Below are 22094 nucleotides of genomic sequence, written 5' to 3'. Positions count from 1 at the left end.
AACGTACGACAAAAATACTTTCTGGGGTGGGCTTGGGCTTTCATTTTGTTTGCCCAGCATTTACTAAGAAAATCAGCTGATTTACAAAGATTATATCATTTTCTACGAATACTGTTATTGTTATTTTCCTGGCCCTGCTTCTAATTCTTTCTGTTTGTCTAAATTAAATTATTATTTCCTTGAAGATTTACGCCAATCAGAAACAAGTTCACATTGATAGTCAGTTTACTCAGCCAAGGGACTGGGTTCTAAAGCCACCATCTTGGTTTTTTTTTGCACATGTTGAAAGTTTAAAAAAAGTTTTGCTCAAAATGTTCCAGATATCTCGACAATTATTAGGTATTCAGCCTCTAACAAGACTATGTGCAAGATCTATGGGCAAAATGGACCAATTTAAGTGGAAACCGAGCAAGAAAAAGCCCAATAGGAAGCCAAAATTCTCTGTCATCTTGAAGGAACCGATTGAAGGTCTGGGGAATCGAGGTCAAATGGTTGGTGTTGAACGTGGATTTGCTCGAAATTTTTTGATTCCTCAAGGTAAAGCGGCATATCCAACCAAAGAAAATATCCAAAAGTACCTGGTTTCATCTGAAGAAGCCTCAGATATTGATCCTGAAGCTCAAGTTTCAAGCCGTTTTCTACGATTTTTGAAGCATTTGAGATTGAAAGTAGAAAGAAAGGATGGAACAGAGTTCAGTATTGATGATCACCAGATTTCTTTAGAGTACGAAAGACAACATCAACTAGTTGTACCGCCACATTGTATTGATTTAAGTGAGCCCATGACATCATTCGGGGATTATACTGTTAACATTGCTGTTAGAGACAATGTAAACATTCCTATGAAAATTCGTGTTGAGGTGTGGAAGCCTCGTATAGCAAAACGATGGAAGGATGTTCTAAACCGCGACGAACAAGGGCTTGGAAAACAATGATTGTACTTGACTTTGGTAATAAATAATATTTGAGACAAACATTTTTTAAAGCTATGTTGTGTCCCTCTCTTTTCCCTCCCCTCCTTTATGGGACATAAACACCCAAGGTGGTGGGGGGGGGGGGTGTTTGGTGTACTCCCCTACTCCCCTATTTTTGCTATACAGGTAAGTGCTGCCAAACAGGGTATGGTTTTCAGCTATTCTACTCTGGAACAGGGACAGGGTTCAGAGGGCTCAGCGGCACATCCTAGAGTACTCCCCCTGGCATATTCCCCACCCAATGAATGGATTTAGGGTGTGTGTCCCCTTTTGGTTAGTTATAGAGGTTCCTTTAGAGCTGAGGGTTTGCAGACTCCAATTATTAGAGATTCATCTAAAACCAAAGTTTTCTGCACCCAACTTCCCCCTCTCTCTATAATGCTGAAGGTTTCCTATATTAAAGACCCACAAGAAATGCACTGTAGCTGCAATTGAAGATAGAAAAAGGGGGGAGGGGGTTCGGACTGCTATTCCATCTGGAAACTCTCACAAAAATTATTTAATCCCTTGAGAGGGAAATGGCCAGTTCTTTCATGGTGTTGCAGGGCACACAAGCTATGGGACAATCGCCGAGATAAATGAGTTTGGAGCTAAATGATACCATGCAATACAGAGAACATCTACCCAGAATACAATACATCTTGCAACACCAAGAAAGACCCATGGCAAATGACCTTATCCTTTATTACAATTGGTTAGCAATAGCCCATTGTAACACATATGAAATCAATCTCATTCCCTCAGTTCAAAACCTCATACTGCCACTGGAGATGTTTGGATGTTGTCAACAGGCATTGAAGCCACTACCACTCATGAACAGTCCCTGTGTAAAATTTAGAAAATAACAAAAAAAAAAAACCACTTGAGACTTTTCAGTCATAAACCAAAATGAACAAATATAATATCTTTTTTGGTGAGTGGATACTTGGGAAGCAGGGAGGGGGCAATGCTGGCTTTTTGCCCATCCAAGAGGGAGGTAATTTATCTTATCTGGAAAAAAAACCATAAAATCATCAAAAAGATGGGAAGAAAGAAAAAGAAAAAGAAAAAGAAAAAATTATAATACAAGCATGCAAAGATACCTTGCTTGGGCTTCCTGTGTTTATATTTCTTGGTCAGCAGTAATATAATGACAGGTGGCCTGTGATTGGTTGGTACAGAGTCTGTTGGCGGTATTTCCAAAATGGCGGCCGAGGAACCAAATAAACCACAACAAAGAATGTCTATAAAGAAACCTTTATTATTGTCATAGTATTGTCAAAGTACAAGGTAGCGCAGCGAATATGAATCGACCGGTAATTTCACCTGCCTTTTGTCATAGTTCTTCACCGGATCACACGTTAGAAGTGATGCAAAAACGAATCTTAATGGCTGAAGAAGAAACGAAAAAACTTGTTGACCAACTGTCTGACTATGGATTTACCAAAGAAAAACACGAGCAAGAGGACAGTGTCACTGGCAGGATCGAGCCTATTTCTCCCTTTAAACCTAATATTTCGGATTCTCCACAAATGGAGGCTTTACAGAAGAATTATGAACGAATGGTCTCGCGTGTTTGTCGTGCTGAAAGTACAATTCAGTCTTTGAAGTTAGCGATGTGTAGTCTGCAAGCTGAGCGAGAACTAACTTCACTAAACAAAGAAAAGCACGTATCTATACCTAAAGACACTTATGATAAAGAAATAAAGACACTTGAGAAAGAGTTGTCACGATGTAGGAAGGAGCTGCAAGCAATCTCAATAGAAAGGGATGAACTTAAAGAAAATTTATCTCGTGTCAACACGACTCTAGACAAGACTTCAGTGTTTAATGCAGAGGCGAAGGTTAAACTGGAAGAATCAAAAAGTATTAAACAGAAGTTGACCAAAAAAGTTAATGAGGTAATTTGGTAATATTTGTGAAAACAATTGTATTGATAATAGCAGATAACGAAATTTTATCCTATTCTTAGAGTGCAACCACGTGACTGCTCAAAATCCCTTGAGATATAAATAACATCCCCCATGTTGGTTGATCTAACAAGAGAAGCTTAAGAAATATGTTTTGTTATCGACAACCAACATGGTGACTATGGAGTAACATGCCGCTACAAAAATTGGATTCAAAACAATTGTTTCAAGTAGAGACACTTGGGTCAGCAATACAGTAAATGTACATAAACTGACCCAAATGCCTTCACTTAAGGCGAATTTTTTAAATGTAATTTGATCGTAATTGCAATATCTGCTATTTAACATTCTATTCATATATGGCTGCATGAATATATTGAGAGTGTACCTTTGCAAATGGAAAAGTGATGCCTCATGCTACTTGCAACTAACTAGCAATTTATTCCTCTCCCTCTCTCTGATAACAAAATGAGTGCCTTAAACATCTATTATCATATTAACGAATGTATTGAGCTCAATGAAATGCCAGAGACTCAGGGAACTATTTATGTTTGTTATAGCAACCTTTTGCATTTGGCTCAACTTTTCAATATTGATTGCTGCATGTGTTGTGTTTACCATGAATCATCATGCCAAGACACTAATGCATGTGTGATCTGTGAGCACAAATTTTTATTTAACTTATTCGAAACTTTTAAAAAAACGGCCATCAATAAACAAAAAAATAAATAAATAATGTCCAGCAAAATATTTGCAAATGTCCATCGATGCAAATGCTTCTTAGATCTGTCCTCCCGACTCGTCACATTTAATGGTCACCTATTGATCAGCTGTTAGTTTTCTCCCATCTAAAATAGTTTTTGTATGACTGTGGAAAGCTTGGTGCCATATGCATGCCTGGCCTTGCCATATGGCCCTGATGTTTTCTAGAATTTTGATTGGCGTTTTCCCCTCTCACATAATGTAATTGGTCTGGCATATTTGAAAAGTGCTGTGACCTTGGCATGACAGTGTCCATGCTGTGTTCATGCAGCCATGTTTTAAATATTTAATCATGGATGAAGAGTAAAATTTTGAGCTTGGGGATTAGTGTTGTTTATGCCTTGCCATGTCATAACCATGTTCATGCCATGAGTTATTGTCAGTCATACTAAGAAATGCTCTATTTACTGGCCTTTATTCTATCATCCTTGAATAAGTGTAGATATTCAAAGTTAAACACTCATCATCTTTTCAGCTGAAGGAAGAGCTGTCTCATGAAAGAGAACTAAGAAGTAGTCTAGAAAACTCTCACAAGTCATTGCTGGCTAGAGTAAATGATATGGAAAACTTGGTTGAAACAGAAAGAAATGAAGTACAGACAATTGGCATGGAGTGTGATGGTTTGAAAAAAGAGTCGGCCATGGCAAGACAGGAATACAACAAGGAACACAGACTGAGGGTACAACTGGAAACACTTGTCACACAGCTACAGGAAGACTCAAGTATGGCTAGATACAGGCTCACTACTCTCTAAAAATGAGAAACATGAATATGCATTTAACTCTATCAATAAAGCACTCTGATCCATTTTGTGCAGCATGCTTTTGTCACTTTTGACTTTTCCCTACCCTTCCCTCCTTAGTAGCAATTGAATACATATCGTTACACCAAATGGAAGAACCTTGATGGGTTGAAAACGTTAAGTCATCGAAGCTGAGACCAAGGGGGGTATTCTAATGTTTGCATACACATACATACATGAAGAGTGCGCAATGCTTTGTTTGGTAATTTGAAGCAATGTTCAGGAGTACCAAACCGCGATATGAGTACAGTAGCTTTACATGCATATACCTACAGAACACCCATTGGTCTAGCTTCAATAACTGAATCTTTTTAACCTGACAGCAATTTTTCGATTTGGAGTGTGCAAGTTGATGTATTTTTTTCTTATGTTATGAGAGTGGTTTGCTCTGGTTTTGGTGTCAGTAAGAAAAAATTAATTTATCAATGATACATCTAGGAGAGTAGTAATGGAAGGGGGGAGTGGGGTGGTGATCTCCTATCATAACATACTGTAACCGACTGACAAGAACTATTTACCAGCAATTATTTTCAGCGATTAACTGGCACTTATGATGATCCAGAACACCCACAGCATGTACAGTACCATGCCAAAGAAAAGGTTCACTGATTCATCTTATTTTTACTTTTTACAGCTAATGCTGATGCTAATTTAGCAACATTAACAGCTTATAAAAAGGTAATATTGCAAGTTGTTTTAATAATTAACTATTATTAAGATATAAACACCTCTTCAAATTGACTACAGATGGCATCTACAAGAATTAACAATTGAAAGTGTCATATATTGCTCAACTTCTAATTAAGCCATCATCACAGCATAATTATGTTGGGTGAATGTTGGGTTTGATTTTGAACACACATTTGCCCAACATCATGCTAACATTTCGATTTCTAGGGTTTGTTTGACTTGGTTCACCAACATTTGTTGGCAATGCAGTACAGTTGAGCATATACCTATTGACAGAATGTTGATGCAATGTTGTGCAATGAAAAAACTGGCATCACAAACAAGCACAGCATTTCAGCCAACATGATATAAAAATGTTATAAGACTCATTAAATCTCTCATGGTCAAATTATTTTAAATGTTGGGTGAAATGTTGTGCTTGTTTGTCATGCCCGTTTTTCACTACACAACATTGATTCAACATTTTGCTAACAGATGTTTGGTGAAATGTTGTGCTTATTTGTTATGCCAGTTTTTTTCACAACACAACATTGTGTCAACATTTTGCTAACAGATGTTGGGTGAAATGTTGTCCTCCTTTGTCGTGCTGGTTTTTCACTACACAACATTGTTTCAACATTTTGCTAACAGATGTTGGGTGAAATGTTGTCCTCCTTTGTCGTGCCAGTTTTTCACTACACAACATTGTTTCAACATTTTGCTAACAGATGTTGGGTGAAATATTGTCCTCCTTTGTCGTGCTGGTTTTTCACCACACAAACATGTGCCAACATTCTGCCAGGAAATGTTGGTTCAATTGTTGACCCATTTTTCAGGTCCTTTAAAGTTTGTAGGAGCAAATTTTCTAATTGCTTTATGTATTTCTTTTAATTCAATCTGTATCTTAAAAATTGAATTAAACATAGAATATGGAAGCAGAAATATCTGTTTACAAGAGGGACAACAAGGAATTGAGACAACAGTTTGAAAGTTTAAGATCCAACTATGAAAATCTCAAGGTTTGTGACCCATTGTTCTAGTTCTTCTCCTCTTTAAACAACATGTGAGCTGAGTTGTGTACGCATATAGTGGTAGTAGTAGTACGTGTGAGGGAGGGTTGAGGAGTTCAGGACTCATCTTGTCATATCCGAGGTTCCATTTGATTTTTTTATCCCAATACTTAGTTTGGCCACAAGTTTGAAGTGAATTCTGTATGACGTTTACTGTACATGTACGTTAGGACCCCCACACTTCCCCCCTTCCTACATTCATGCAGCCATCCACCTGTTAACATAACTGAAATGGCCATCCTATTAAAACATATTATCATCATCATAATCATCACCATTGTCATTGTCATCATCACCATCACCATTGTCATCGTCATCGTCATCAACACCATCACTATCACCACCATTGTCATCGTCATCATCATCATCATCATCAAAACCTATCGTTTCAATTTAGATATTTCATTTTTCTAATTTAGAATCGAATTTTTTATTAACTTTCCTTTATCATCATATCCTTCTAGAGTATTGTTTTTGTAAACATTACCTTTCTTATAAACATTCATTTGTCTTATGAATACTGTATATTTATGTATATGGAATCCTAAGGACTTTGAGACATTTTGCATTACTTTTCATTCATTTTGTATATTTGATGTGTATATTTTATCGTAAGGGCATTGAGATTATGGAATGCTCTAGAATTAAATTATGATGATGATGATGATGATGATGATGATATCCATCCAACCTTTCCACTAAACCATGCATCCATGCATCCTTGCATCCATGCATCCATGCATCCATGCATCCCTCCCTCCCTCCATTCATCCATCCATGCATGCATGCATCCATCCATGCATCTATCCATCCATCCATGCATCCATCCATGCATCCATGCATCCATGCATCCATGCATCCATCCATCCATCCCTCCATCCCTCCATGCATGCATCCACCCATCCACCCACCCACCCACCCATCTACTCACCCAGGCAGAGTGAGAATCCACACAGCTAATCTCATGATCCATACTTTCTATTGCTATACCATTCAGGCAGCTCATGAGAAGATTGTTGTTGAACATAAAAAGGCCAGTGAGGAGCTTCGTGCTGTATCAGTAGACAATAAGGTACTGATAAGTCAACAGAAAGACATCATAGGGAAAGAAAGACAAGCCATGGTTAACAAGCTAACAGAGAAGGAAAAATCCCTGGATGAGGCTAGAAAACGACTAGTAAAGGAAGCTGAAGAAGGAAGACAACGACTTCATTTTGGCGAGCAAGAACGGTAAATTAAGGCAGTTTTTACTTTATATCTATTTGAATATCATAAAAATAAGGTTTTGGCTTGGTAAAAAGGATAACATATATATATGTTTTACAGCAATCTCTCCCCAGAGGGGCACTGCCGTGAAGTTCTCTCCACACGCACTAGAACTACGTTCACTGTTTACGACATCCAACTTACATATTGATTTTTACGGAGGGAGGAAACCTGAGAACCGATAGAATAACTCTTGTGACAAGGAAGAGAACAAATGACATCGATCAAAGATCAAACTCAACTCACATAATGCGAAGAGATAACTAGCTAAAAACTAGTGCGAGCTGTGTCGGTGTTTCTAATGAAACAATGATAAAAGGGTAAATTATATACCGCGAAAAGATGAAAAAACTTTATGACGTTTCGGACGCTAGTCCTTCGTCAGAGTAAAAGAGAGAGAGGTGGTAGAAAGGAATTTTTATATACTAAGAACAAGACAAAAGAAACCAATGAGAACAACAAACAACAATGCGTTTTAGTTGGGCATTGGACCATGCAGGCTCAGTTTCACTACACATTGGCGAGATACAGCAGCGCAATGACACCCAACAATAAGCAATGTGCTGGTTCTACCAAGACGGAGGGGGTTAACAAGATGAAAAATAGTGTGTGTGTGTGGTGGGGGGGGGGGGGGGGGGGGGGCAGATTCAATCTTTTCAAAAGGAGGGGATTCCAAAATGGCCGCCCACAGAAAAAGTTCCCTTGTTGTGTGATTGAATATAACTTACTTCGCAGGCTACTTCATCTTATGGGAGTCCTGTGGGAACTGAAACGAATGGAAAACGACGTAGGGATTGAAGTCTGAGATGAAATAGACAATATCCAGTGTTTTCCTATTTCAGACCACGCGTCATTCCCTAGATTATTACTTCTTTGTTTAACGGTTACACACGAGAAGACACAACAATATGGATACAACTCAAACAAAGAACCTTATTCTGAAGAGAGAGACACGTGCCCTGAAATGGGTAAAACATTACACCCGAATGGATTTGGTCCATAGTCCCTTTTCTCATGAAGTAAATACCGCTGTGTTTATGACTAAAGTCTTATTTGTACAGTAGTAATAAATTATGCGTTCGGTGTGTTCTTATTTGTACAGTTTTAGCCTCTCTAAGAACAAATCATTTGCTAAAGTCACCTGTAATGTAAAGAATGCAAAAGCTGAACAATAACAATGTCTTGAAATCACACAGACTTTTAAAGGTATCTGTGAATAGTTGACTCATAAACGACGCTAAGTTTGCGGTCTTCAAAAACAGCGGTATGCATCGAATGCGAGACAGATCGTTTTCTCAAGGTTGCGTGCGCATCCAAATTTAAGAAACTTGACGGGCCACGATACCAGAACAAGAGTATTATCATGCATTGCTATGAACTTCAGTTTTTCGATAAGAATTCATAAAGTCGATTTTTTCTTTTTAAGTATGAAACTGGCTTCTCAATTTTACTGAACTTCCGTTATTCAGTTTTGTGGCCCGTCAAGTTGGATGCGCACGCAACCTTGAGAAAATGGTCTACTGGTGTATTGTACTTTCTTGTACTAGGCGGGAAACCCAAAAGTTGAAGTTTTATTTGAAGGTCTACAATAAACCAAGTCAATCATTCCTTTTTTGTTTTTGTGTTAGGATGAACCTAAAGCATGAGATCAACAAGTTAAACGAACAACTACAAGATGAAAGAAACAAAACTCATTTATCAAGGAGGGAATCGGTATGCAATTCATGAATAGTAAAAATATCTGTTAACCTCTGTATAGTGTCGCGTTCAGTGGCAGAACGGACGCCTTGCTATTACGGACAGGAGAAAACTTTCCGACAAAAATACTGACAAAGAAATGACCGTATATAAATTTCGCTATTGCGGACGCGATGGTGTCTGCTGTAACCAGAGCTGACTGTATATGTTAATTTACTTCCTCACAAAACGTCAACGTCAACCAGCGCGCGCTCTTTCCGTTGGCTGTTTTGATCACTAAAAATGAGAAACAACAAACATCTCTACTCGATCCCGGAAATCGACCCCAAGGTTGAATTAGTGACAGCCTGCGCATTAACAGCGCATACCATGCGCGCTCCTATTAAACAAAACGAAAAAAAAAAAAAAAGACCAAATGGGATCTCCTTGGCTTGGTCTGATGGAGCTCCCTATGGTTTTGGCGGCAACTGTAATGCCAAAATGCGTGCGCGCATATGTAAAATTATTTTTAATGCGTGAAATATTTTTCAAAGGTTTAGAACCTCGTATTCGATGAGAATTGTTTCAATCAAAATTGTATGGGGACGGGATTTACGAATGTGAGACATGTTTTTCAAAGTTCTTATGACTGTTTTACTTTCCATTTGCTTCCGTAGCGGCAATAATCATGAGGTTGGGATTCGGAGGATCCCACTATTATTGAGGGCCGCAATGCAGGCTAACTTTCTATCTTCCTGATTTTGCTCTTCAGGAGCTCAAGATAGAACAATTAAAAGACAAGATAGGTTTAGTTACAAGAGAAAAAGAAGACGCTATGAAGGAAAAAACGCAAATACTTGATGAGGTATTATACGGTATTGATATTGAATACTACTGTACAAAGCTTCAATAAGAGAAAGAACCGAGGGCGCGGGAGAAAAGAGGGTGAATAGAAAAGAACCTGAATGGAAAATAGGGTGAATGGAAAATAGGGTGAATGGAAAATAGGGTGAATGGAAAAGAGGGAGAATGGAAAAGAGAGTGAATGGAAAAGAGAGTCGATGGAAAAGAGGATAAGTGGAAAAGAGGGTGAATGGAAAAGAGGGTGAATGGAAAAGAGGGTGAATGGAAAAGAGGGTGAATGGAAAAGAGGGTGAATGGAAAAGAGGGTGAATGGAAAAGAGGATGAGTGGAAAAGAGGGTGAATGGAAAAGAGGGTGAATGGAAAAGAGGGTGAATGGAAAAGAGGGTGAATGGAAAAGAGGGTGAATGGAAAAGAGGGTGAATGGAAAAGAGTAGCCTGCGTCACATCCGGAATGTTCTGCCGGATGTGACGCAGGCTAGGAAAAGAGGCTCTATGGAAAAGAGGCTCGCATGACCATGTACTAAAATGGCGATCCCGAGAGACGTTAAAAGACGACCACGAGTTTTCCAGTTTAATAGTCCCTTTCACAGTTCCCTGCGCCATCATGAAAGGTAGCCGTGCCTTAGTAGTATAGGCCGCACCGCACGACCCCGGTTTTTGCGGTGGATTTACTAATTTTGCGGTGGATTTACTAATTTTGCGGTGGATTCGAGTATATTTGCGGTGGATTTAATTATGTTCTAATACGTCACGCATTACGTGTATCATATGCGGTGGATTATTTTTATTACTTATTACCATAAAAAGACGGGTAGGTATTGTGAAGTTGCCATGACGACCAATTGACGCCATGAGTTTATTGTTTGACAAGTTTGGACAAGTCTTTTGTTTACCAATCCAATTTATAGAGCGCAGGGATTTTGAATTTTTAACTCCAAAACTCAACCAACCAAGCAAGCAAGCAAGACCTAAAAACAATTTACTTTTGAGAAACGCAATGGTTACGTTATTCCAGTTAGGCTCTCGAGGATATCACGCTACCGTCAATGAATTCAAAGGACTAATGAAAATTTGATGACTATTGTATCCAACACAATGCACTTAATGACTCATAAACGATAAACAATAAGACCTACTAAGTTCTTCCTAATTATGCAAAAATCAGCTGAAAATGATTAGTTCTGCCGTTTATCTTGTTCTATATTATGTAAACAGCGTTCATTCTATTTCATACTGGACCGTAGTACAATGACTCTAAAATTCCCTAGCATTCAAGCTTATTAATGCTGTCATATCTCTTTTCCTTCAATCATTTTTGTCACGTGATAAATAAGACACGGCATCAAAACAATTTTATGAATGCACAAATCTACAGGAAGACCATATCCAATTTAGTTATTGAAAAACACAGGAAGTCCATGAGCAATTCTTATTCCCATAGGCAGCCCATCCGATTTAGCTATTGAAAAACACAGGAAGCCCATGGCCAATTCATATTTCCACAGGCAGCCCATCCGATTTAGCTATTGAAAAACACAGGAAGCCCATGGCCAGTTCATATTTCCACAGGCAGACCATCCGATTTAGTTATTGAAAACCCATGACCAATTCTCTTTTCCACGGCCAAGACCATTTGAAATACCAAAATTAATAACTGATTTTATAATAATCTTATATCTGCTTATTTTTTCTATGATTGAGGGTCGATGAGAGGTCGATGCGAGGTCTATGAGAGGTCGATGTAAGATTACCTCCTCTCCTCCTGCTATCAGGCTATCAATAGCTTAGCTATCAGGCTATCTATAGCTTAGCTATCAGGCTATCGATAGCCTAGCTATCAGGCTATCGATAGCCTAGCTATCAGGCTATCGATAGCCTAGCTATCAGGCTATCGATAGCCTAGCTATCAGGCTATCGATAGCCTAGCTATCAGGCTATCGATAGCCTAGCTATCAGGCTATCGATAACCTAGCTATCAGGCTATCAATAGCCTAGCTATCAGGCTATCAATAGCTTAGCTTCTTGGCTATCAGGCTATCAATAACTTAGCTTCTTGGCTATCAATAGCTATTACCTCCTCCTCTCCGCTTCCTCCTCTTCACCTCCTCCTCTCCTCCTCCTCCTCTCCTCCCCCTCCTCTGGATGAAATAATAAACTAGAACTATTAGCTATCAAAGTATCCGGTTAACAATAGCTTAGCTACTCGGCTATGCGCTATAAAATTTCATGCACTCATAGTTCTAGTTTATCATTTCATATATAGGAGGAGGAGGAAGAGAGAAGGAGGAGAAAGAGGAGAGGAGGAGGAGGAGGAGGAGGAGGAGGAAAGGAGGAGGAGAGGAGGAGAAGGAGGAGGAGGAGAGGAGGAGGAGGATTAGAGGAGAGGAGCCTGATAGCTAGGCTATCAATAGCCTGATAGCTAGGCTATCGATAGCCTGATAGCTAGGCTATCGATAGCCTGATAGCTAGGCTATCGATAGCCTGATAGCTAAGCTATAGATAGCCTGATAGCTAAGCTATTGATAGCCTGATAGCAGGAGGAGAGGAGGTAATCTTACATCGACCTCTCATAGACCTCATATCGACCTCTCATCGACCCTCAATCATAGAAAAAATAAGCAGATATAAGATTATTATAAAATCAGTTATTAATTTTGGTATTTCAAATGGTCTTGGCCGTGGAAAAGAGAATTGGTCATGGGCTTCCTGGGTTTTCAATAACTAAATCGGATGGGCTGCCTGTGGAAATATGAACTGGCCATGGGCTTCCTGTGTTTTTCAATAGCTAAATCGGATGGGCTGCCTGTGGAAATATGAATTGGCCATGGGCTTCCTGTGTTTTTCAATAGCTAAATTGGATGGGCTGCCTATGGGAATAAGAATTGCTCATGGACTTCCTGTGTTTTTCAAGCCTGAAGCGAGATGACGTTTTACCCCCGCCTCTATAGACCATAATAGTTTTAAAAATTCTTTCATATTAAAATTTTTGATTCCTTAGAGAGTACAGGAACAATAGTCATAATTAAAGAACAACAGCAGTGTGAAAAGGATTATGGTCTAGAGACGGGGGTAAAACGTCATCTCGCTTCAGGCTTATTGGATATGGGCTTCTTGTAGATTTGTGCATTCATAAAATTGTTTTGATGCCGTGTCTTATTTATCACGTGACAAAAATGATTGAAGGAAAAGAGATATGACAGCATTAATAAGCTTGAATGCTAGGGAATTTTAGAGTCATTGTACTACGGTCCAGTATGAAATAGAATGAACGCTGTTTATATAATATAGAACAAGATAAACGGCAGAACTAATCATTTTCAGCTGATTTTTGCATAACTAGGAAGAACTTAGTAGGTCTTATTGTTTATCGTTTATGAGTCATTAAGTGCATTGTGTTGGATACAATAGTCATCAAATTTTCATTAGTCCTTTGAATTCATTGACGGTAGCGTGATATCCTCGAGAGCCTAACTGGAATAACGTAGCCATTGCGTTTCTCAAAAGTAAATTGTTTTTAGGTCTTGCTTGCTTGCTTGGTTGGTTGAGTTTTGGAGTTAAAAATTCAAAATCTCTGCGCTCTATAAATTGGATTGGTAAACAAAAGACTTGTCCAAACTTGTCAAACAATAAACTCATGGCGTCAATTGGTCGTCATGGCAATAATCCACCGCATATGATACACGTAATGCGTGACATATTAGAACATAATTAAATCCACCGCAAATATACTCGAATCCACCGCAAAATTAGTAAATCCACCGCAAAATTAGTAAATCCACCGCAATATTAGTAAATCCACCGCAAAAACCGGGGTCGTGCGGTGCGTCCTATACTACTTGCCTTTGCATCGAAGTGAGACGAACGATGAAAGAGACCTTTTCTAACACTCTATCATTGCAAGCTCACCGTTCGTCTCGCTTCGATGCAAAGGCACGGCTACCTTTCAAGATGGTGCAGGGAACTGTGAAGGGGTTTATTACTGGCAAGTGTCATCCTCTATAAACAATCGAACAAAGTCGATTTCATTAAAAAGAAGAAAGATGAAAAAGAGGGAAGGATGTATAAATGAATGTGATGGAAGTAGGTCGGGAAATGTTTACTTAGTAAGTTGGAATTATCATGGGCACGGTTGTACGAAGGGTGGGTAGCGCTATTCAATGGATAAATCCTTATCCAGTAAATAAATGAATGAATAACCGCCACCCGATTAGCTCAGTTGGTAAGAGCATCGGTCTGTTGTGCGGGAGGTCGTGGTTCAAGCCTCGGCCGGACCAACACTCAGGGTCTTAAAATAACTGAGGAGAAGGTGCTGCCTTTGTAATAATATCTGCAAATGGTTAGACCTTCAAGTCTTCTCGGATAAGGACTTTAAACCGTAGGCCCTGTCTCCTAACCCTTCCTAACCTACAGTAAAAATGGGGGACATAAAAGAACCACTGAGGACGTAAAAAGAAACCCTGGCAGTGACCACCCTCAGTGCCTACACTTCCTACTAACCATCTCTCATGCTTGTAAATTGCATAAAGCAATATGTCATTCACAACTCCAAGTAAAGCGCCTTTGATTATATCCACATATTAAAGGGCGCTATATAAATCATAAATCATAATCATAATCATAATCATAATCATAATCATAAATAGATGGTGTTATCCAATAAATTGAGTAAGGGCCGTAAGTTATCGATAACTCACTGGTTAATATGTCACCCTCTTTAAATAAAGTTGGTTAATTGATTGATTGTTTGATTGATTGATTGATTGATTGTTTGATCGAAATTTATCTACTGGATAAGAATTTATCCGTCGGATAGCGCTATCCAAGGGGTGGTCCAAGGGCATAAGTCAAAGGGTATTTAATTATGTTGTTTAACGGTAACTATTTTTCCTTTAATTTTTTGGTTTATTTATTTGTTTTCTTTGTTAGATTGAACAAACTGTTAATGGCTTCACGCAAGAAAGAGACAGAATAGTGAAGCAGTTGAATGATGCACACGTAAGTTATTGTTGCTGAGGTATAAGCTTTAGACAAACCGTGATCGGACACTAAAAGACCGATTATAACCTCTTCCTTCAAGGGGTTTTGGGTAGGAGTTTGAAAACACCCAGTTCCCATATCCATTCTAGTCTTGTTTGTAAGTAGACTGTATGAGTAAGTCGGTGTTTTCGCTCTTTTGCCGGTCGAATCTGCATATCGCTCACACACCTCTAGTAAGCATGGTCGGCAGGAGGCATAGGAGGCAGCATGGTCGAGTGGTCATAGCGTAGGTCTCGCCATCCGGTGGTGCCGGGTTCGAGTCCCGCTGTGGCCACTAGCTGAGACTGTATTTGTTCCGATTCCTGATTCCGATTCAGTTTCTCGACCATGCTTGTTAATAGCCAACTGGTTTGCCTCCTTGCCAGTTGGGATTCTTAACACGCTTTATGTTCATTTAATCTTTCATTTCAGTTTATTAATCGTAGGAGGGCCATAATGGAAACTACTGGGTCACCAGTAATGTATGTCACCCTCGTTAAATAAAGTCTTAAAAAAACGCGAACGATGTATTGATAAAATGATACGGCCAATAAAGCTTGTACAGCCAATAGAGCTTGTACAGTAGAATCCGGCAGTCCTTTTGAATAGCTGTCCACATTTGCAAATGATCGGGGTCACGTGGTTGTAATAAAAATATGTGCATTTGTAACGATAGACTGCTTCCCTGTTTTTCTCTTGTACACTTGCCGTCCTCAGTTACATTCCATCCTCGGAAAGTTATGGTTAATTAGGATTAGTTAGGATGGACAACGATTTGAACTGCCTTGGAAGTAGGGAAGGTCTCTCAGCTCCCACCTCATACTTAGGCGCAATCCCCGCTTGTTCAACTGAATATGGAACGAAGATAATGGAAACTCGCTGATCTATATAACTTTAACAACATGTTCTAGATTGAAGGGAGGAAAATATTTGTTTGATTTATGTTTCTTTTTCTAGGACCAAATTGAAAATCTTCAGCAAAAGAAAAATGCACTTGAACGGGAGAGTCAAAAACAACTCGACAAAATCCTTGAACTCCAAAGTCATCAGGTATTGACAACAGTTATTCTCCCTTTAGAACTGTTAGGTTGAAGTTTTGTCTGGTTAGTACTCATTTGTTGATCATCCCTCCCTCCCCTCCCCCAACACACATCCCCTTTCTATCAATCTCCCTCCATTTTTCGTTATTTGTTTATCTTTTCTTTCTATTTATTGCTATACGTTTTCGTTGTTATACGTTTTTGTTCCTATAACACTATTTGACGAGAAAACAATGATGACCACGGTATCCATGAAACGGACTTTTTAGACACACAGAGCCACGATCAACATGGTTTTTTTAAAACAGCTTTATTGGGAAACTAATATTACAATGTGTTGAATAGAAAAAAACTAATAGTTACCCAGAAAGGAAGGTCACGAACGGGACACGAGACCCATGAGAGGTGACCACCTCATGAAATGTTGAAATAATTAAACGTAAAAATATATGCAAAAATATAACATTGTACGTAAAAATATAAAATAAGAATGGAAAAATAAGTTCATTAAGATAAAACTAGTGTACTTTATGAGGATAACCTCTATGACAGGGACATTCTTAAAAAGCAGACCATGTACAAGACCTGTCAATATCAAAAACGCAATCAAGTAAAGGAAGGTAACGTACTGAAATAAGGTTTTTGGACTTGAACGAAGTCACACTCACAGCGTACACTCTCTATTCCAAATGAAGTCAATCTTGGAATCGCAAACAAACAAATAAAATAAGAAAAGTGCACCTATCGGATAAAGTCAAAGTGGGCTTTGAACAGACTTTGAACTAAAGATAGAGTTTAATTAAAGATAGTAAAACATAGATCGTAAGTCTAAAGATAACTTATGATCTTACTTATATGCTCTTACCTACCAAAGATAGTAAGAGCAGATCAAGTCAAAGGGGATTTTGAATAGCTAAAGAGAATTGAGAGCTAAAACACTGACGCCCGATTACATCATCATTAGCATTTGTCATGGTTCACAGAGTTGTTTCAAACAATTTCACAACGCTACTTTTAACGCTAAGGTTTTCTGCTAATTGAATAAGTTCCTTCAGCACTTTCTCTCCATCTAAAGACACGCATTTCGGATAAAACACGCATAAGCTGAACTCATTTCCAATCGCTTCTGTAGCGCTTACTAATTGTTGTTTTAAATGCAACTTAAACAACTTCTGGTTGTCTGTGTATATGGTACAAGACCATATCACTGAGCTCTCTCGATGCGAAAGACGGCCATGGCTGAAGGACTTCGGCTCTCTAGAATTAAGTTCATCAAGCTTGAAATCTGCAAACATTTTATCATCGTCTTTAAATATCAGATCAATATTCGATTGTTTTGCTTCATAAGGAAGCCAGTCAATCATTAGAATATTTCGACCAAAAAACAGGCGAGATATGTTTGGGTTTAGAATTGCTTGTGCAGCGTGTTCTTTAGAATAACAGACTAATGAAAGGTCTGTTGAACCTCCAAGATGGCAGGCCTCGGTGATTTGTACCTGGTGTAAATCGCATTCAGCAATAACTTTGTCACGTAGTCGTTTGGAGATGGCAATTCTTGCGAGAGATACAGCAGTGTAAAATTTCAAAACGAGTTTAGGATGAATATGACGTATAAAGTCATCTACGGCCAACACCATTTGATAGCCATATCCTTTACCACGATACTTGGGGTGAACACGAAGAGCTTGTGTGAAGCACTTTGTTTTATCAGGCATAATATTCACCACTTGTAATGCAATCATTTTGCCTTCCACTTCGCCTACAAGAACATGCTTTACAGGAGCTTTTAACCAATCGTGAAAAGTTAACTGAAGATAGTCTTCACCTTCGTGAACACCTCGAGAAATGTCAAGAACTTGTTCAAAGTCGTCTTCATTCGCAAGACGGAGGATCAGTTGATTGCTCATCGTTTAAACAATTTAAGACAAATGGATATCTAATGCAGGGATCAGCTCAAACCTTTTAGCTTTCTGGATGACTAACTTTATCTACGCGTCAGGACCCAGTTGTTCAAAGCCCGATTAGTGCTAATCCTGGGTTAATTCTTAATAAGACCTATTCTTGGTTTTCACCTACGTCATCATGAATTTCAAAAGCGTAAATTCGCATTATAATGAAATAAAAGTTTCATAATCTTGTAAAGCATTCAAGACTACATATTCTGGCCAAATTTCGAGGCTGTAAAGCATTTCATTGTTAAAATGTATGGAGCGGCCATCTTGGTGTTCCAAGTTGGTACACCATCATGGCGGACGAAATTTGAAAGGCTTAAGATGATGGAAATTTTAATATTTTAATATTTTTAATATTTTTAATAGTGATATGATTTGCATAGGACGAGCTGTAGAAATTTCACTACCATTTAGATAAAGCTCTGGTCTATTGATGTAGGAAGTTTAAAGAAAAAACTTGGAGCCATTTTGAAGAAAACGGCGAAAATGTGATTTTTAGCAAAACTCTCATTTTTGAGGTTTACATCGACAATTAGTAAAAAAAACATTTATTCAATGAATTTTTAAGATTTGATGCTGATTTTTCGCAATGCTCATCCGCAATACTTGGAAATAGATATATGAAAACTTCAAGGCAATCCATTCAATGGTAATGTTTCTAAAGCGCAATGTTCCATATGCTTCAAATTTTGGATCGAATTTTCAAGCAGCGTCATAACTTTTTTTCTGCCCAAGGCTTTCCATCAAAATTTATACACAGGCTGCAATAGTACTAGATAAAAAGATTCTGAAAATTTTAGAAAAATCGTACCTGGGTATGAGGAGAAAAAGCCAAAATCTAAAAATTGTACTGTTTGATTTTCGGCCGTAAAAGGCTAAACATTTAAAAAATCTTAAAATAAAATACACTGTTAGAATTCAGGATAATGCAAGTACATTATATGAAAAATCCAGTTAAATTGACGTAATAGTTTTGCCGAGGGAGCGAGAATAAAATTGTCCAAAATTTGCTCTGAATTAGTTTGATTCCACCTTAATTCCATCTGTAAATTTGCCTTTTATCATCGTCGAAACATTGCCAAAATAAGAATATTCCTGTCTCGAACAACTGAAACACTTGTCCATGCTTTCGTCACTTCTAAACTTGATCACTTCAACTATCTACTTTTTGGCATTCCCAGTCACATTATTTCTGCTGCTCGCGTGATCACCAGCTCTCGTAAACACTTCCACACCACTCCAATCCTGATTCAATTATATTGGCTTCCAGTCACTCATCGCATACTTCGAGATCCCTCTAATGACCTTCAAATCTCTCTATGACTTGGCTCCTTCTTATATATCTGACTTAATCACCCTCTACAAGCCTACTAGAAATCTTCGATCGTCTTCAACCTTACTGCTCAATCGTGAAAACTATCGTCTAAAATCTTATGATCATCGTGCGTTCTCTGTGTGTGCCCCTGAACTGTGGAACTCTCTTCACCTGCTATACGTACTGAATCATCTCTTTCGTTATTCAAGTCTAAATTGAAAACTTATTTATTTAAATCTGCGTTTAACTTGTAACTATTTATCTTTTTCTCTTTACAATCTCTTCATTTTTTTCTCTTCATTTTTTTTTTTCTCTTCATTATTATCTTCGTTTATTTAAACTTTCAGTATGCGTAATACTTTATAAGAATAAAGCGGAACTATGATTATGATTATTATTATTGTTATTATTATTATTATGATGATGATGATTATTATTATTGTTATTATTATCAGCAGTAAACACGTTTGAATGCTAATTAGGTAAGCTAGATAGGGCGTAATTTCGTAACCTACCAGCATGACAGGACTAATAATATATACAATCACTTAAAACCAATTATTAATGTTCTTAAGATGCAGTTTAAATACTTAGAATGTTTGAAATGTCCTTTATATGTCCTAAATATTCTTCATCTCAGGCTCCATCTCTTTAGACCATCCTCCAAGAGCGTCCAAAATGAGGTTCACTTGCAAGATCGTGTATCGTGGGTGTTGTTTTGTGAGCTCAAGTCTAAGTGCTCCATACTTCTTCGTCTTCTCTGTCTTTCTTTTCTCGGTTAACCCACGGACAGCTCATTTCCACCATGAGTACTTTCTTGTTATTGTGGTCGATGAAACGCGCGTCCACACGATTAGATCGTACATACATGTGGTCAGTATATACAGGTACATCCCAGTATGCTTCAGCGTCAGTTGATTTGTAGAGGGGTTTGGGTTTGACATCAGAAAACCATGGGAGTGTACTCTCACTGCCAGTTTGAGATCTCTTAGCATCTCAAAGAAAAACACTTTCAAAGCAGCGTTGTGTCTATCCAGGTACTTGGACTGTGCAAGAGACGGACATCCAGCCAGTACATGTGCCAGACATTCGTAACCCTCGCCGCACATTCTGCATGTGACATTATTCTTGTCTGTTGTTCCCGTCTTGTAGGCGGTGTAGACTCTCGTTGGGGTTAGCTGTTCGTACAATTCCATAATGCCTGCAATACAATGGGTAGGAGCGCTTACCCACTTGTTAAGCCATGCAAAGCAAACTTCATGACTTAATTGATCATCCTGCCATCTTGCTTTCAGTAGACTTCCTTGCCAATGTTGATCTTCAACCTTCCCCACGAGTTCTTCATTTACAGCTTTCTTAAGGTGTTTCTTGATGTGCATTCCCTTGATCTTTATCTCCGGTTCTTCTAATGGGCTACATGACGGTTCAGGGGTATTTAGGATCAGAGTTGTTCTCAGTTATTATTATTATTATTATTATTGTTATTATTATTATTATTGTTGTTGTTATTATTATTAATGAATAACATTCATTCAAATGTGGTATTTTTGCTAGCCTCCCCCTAAATGGCACGGAATAAATATGTGACCCCCCTCAAAATCTCCATACCCCCCTCCCCCCACTAGATAAATCATGAAGCCATAGCCTGCGATCGCGATCGAGCAGAGGTTGTTATTCTTCCTTTCCGTAGGGCTATAACTGGCAAGTTGGTCGGGGAGAAATATACGTTTATTCTTTTTATTTTATTTTGTGATTTGCAGCAAAGTCAACAACAGATTGAAGATGCCATGAAAGAAATGATCGAAGCAAAAAATAAACTAGCATATGACAAAGGCACCTTACAGGTAACAGCGTGAACTAGCATACGACAAAGGCACCTTACAGGTAACCGCGTAAACTAGCATACGAAAAAGGCACCTTACATGTAACAGCGCAAACTAGCATATGACAAAGGCACCTTACAGGTAACAGCGTAAACTAGCATGTGACAAAGGCACCTTACAGGTAACCGCGTAAACTAGCATATGACAAAGGCACCTTACAGGTAACAGCGTAAACTAGCATATGACAAAGGCATCTTACAGGTAACAGCGTAAACTAGCATATGACAAAGGCATCTTACAGGTAACAGCGTAAACTAGCATACGACAAAGGCACCTTACAGGTAACAGCGTAAACTAGCATATGACAAAGGCACCTTACAGGTAACAGCGTAAACTAGCATACGACAAAAACACCTTACAGGTAACCTAGCATGTGACAAAGGCACCTTACATGTAACAGCGTAAACTAGCACACGACAAAAACACCTTACAGGTAACCGCGTAAACTAGCATACGACAAAAACACCTTACAGGTAACAGCGTAACTAAAGAGTGAGATGAATCCGATAGTATAAAAAGTCCCATGTGATTGTTTAAAGCTTAATCTTTCAAAGGCCGCATTAATTTAAAGTTTTTTCATAGAAATGCTAACAGCCGCTTTCAAGATTTCCTAAACTGATTTAGCCATTTTCTCCGCATTTGAATCTCCCGACACTCATTAACTTTGTAATATGGTTGGTTGTGTTCATGGGCATTGTTCGCGTGCATCCTTTCTACGCATGAATTTAATGAGCGCGCGCTCATCGTGATGACGTCATTCCAATAATGTGATAAGCAAAATATCATTAAAAAACGTATTTAATCTTATAGCCCTCAAACAAAGTCGGGGACTTTGCCCTTTTTATTTCGTCTTTGAACGTTCTCGGTAATACCTAACTTCAAAGGAAAAAAAAAAAAAAAAAAGACAATGGGAT

General features: G+C 38.5%; 3 protein-coding genes across 4 annotated transcripts in view; 2 read left to right on the top strand and 1 right to left on the bottom strand.

The window, feature by feature from the left end:
- The first annotated feature begins 166 nt into the window (after nt 1–166).
- On the top strand, nt 167–974 carry LOC116299274 (uncharacterized). Its single transcript, XM_031707902.2, has one exon. It carries the CDS (start codon nt 312–314, stop codon nt 933–935), a length of 624 nt encoding a protein of 207 aa, XP_031563762.2. The 5' UTR covers nt 167–311; the 3' UTR covers nt 936–974.
- Nucleotides 975–2168: 1194 nt separating this feature from the next.
- The window catches only part of LOC116299265 (coiled-coil domain-containing protein 150), a 33712-nt gene continuing 13786 nt past the window's right edge, over nt 2169–22094 (top strand). For both annotated transcript variants that reach the window (XR_016119731.1, XM_089029629.1), the window contains exons 1-10: nt 2169–2854; nt 4101–4347; nt 5062–5105; nt 6023–6115; nt 7164–7396; nt 9061–9145; nt 9882–9974; nt 14901–14969; nt 15948–16040; nt 21058–21141. Coding sequence is in view for 1 of the 2 variants with exons in the window: in XM_089029629.1 (XP_088885755.1) it covers nt 2258–2854; nt 4101–4347; nt 5062–5105; nt 6023–6115; nt 7164–7396; nt 9061–9145; nt 9882–9974; nt 14901–14969; nt 15948–16040; nt 21058–21141 (1638 nt within the window). In the remaining variant the exon portion in view is untranslated. The remainder of the gene's footprint in view (nt 2855–4100; nt 4348–5061; nt 5106–6022; nt 6116–7163; nt 7397–9060; nt 9146–9881; nt 9975–14900; nt 14970–15947; nt 16041–21057; nt 21142–22094) is intronic.
- Nucleotides 16923–17969, bottom strand: LOC116299261 (putative N-acetyltransferase 16). Its single transcript, XM_031707892.2, has one exon. It carries the CDS (start codon nt 17935–17937, stop codon nt 17008–17010), a length of 930 nt encoding a protein of 309 aa, XP_031563752.2. The 5' UTR covers nt 17938–17969; the 3' UTR covers nt 16923–17007.

Source organism: Actinia tenebrosa, unplaced genomic scaffold, assembly GCF_029948245.1.
Source record: "Actinia tenebrosa isolate PJP-AT-01 unplaced genomic scaffold, QUT_ActTen_1.0 PGA_scaffold14__42_contigs__length_11649687, whole genome shotgun sequence".
Lineage (NCBI taxonomy): Eukaryota > Metazoa > Cnidaria > Anthozoa > Actiniaria > Actiniidae > Actinia > Actinia tenebrosa.
The sequence above is the reverse complement of the archived record's forward strand: the minus strand, read 5'-3'. Positions and strand labels throughout refer to the sequence as shown.

What these genes read in the sequence shown, in the direction of transcription:
- LOC116299274 (XM_031707902.2), top strand. Translation starts at nt 312, where the DNA reads ATGTTCCAGATATCTCGACAATTATTAGGTATTCAGCCTCTAACAAGA.
- LOC116299261 (XM_031707892.2), bottom strand. Translation starts at nt 17,937, where the DNA reads ATGAGCAATCAACTGATCCTCCGTCTTGCGAATGAAGACGACTTTGAA.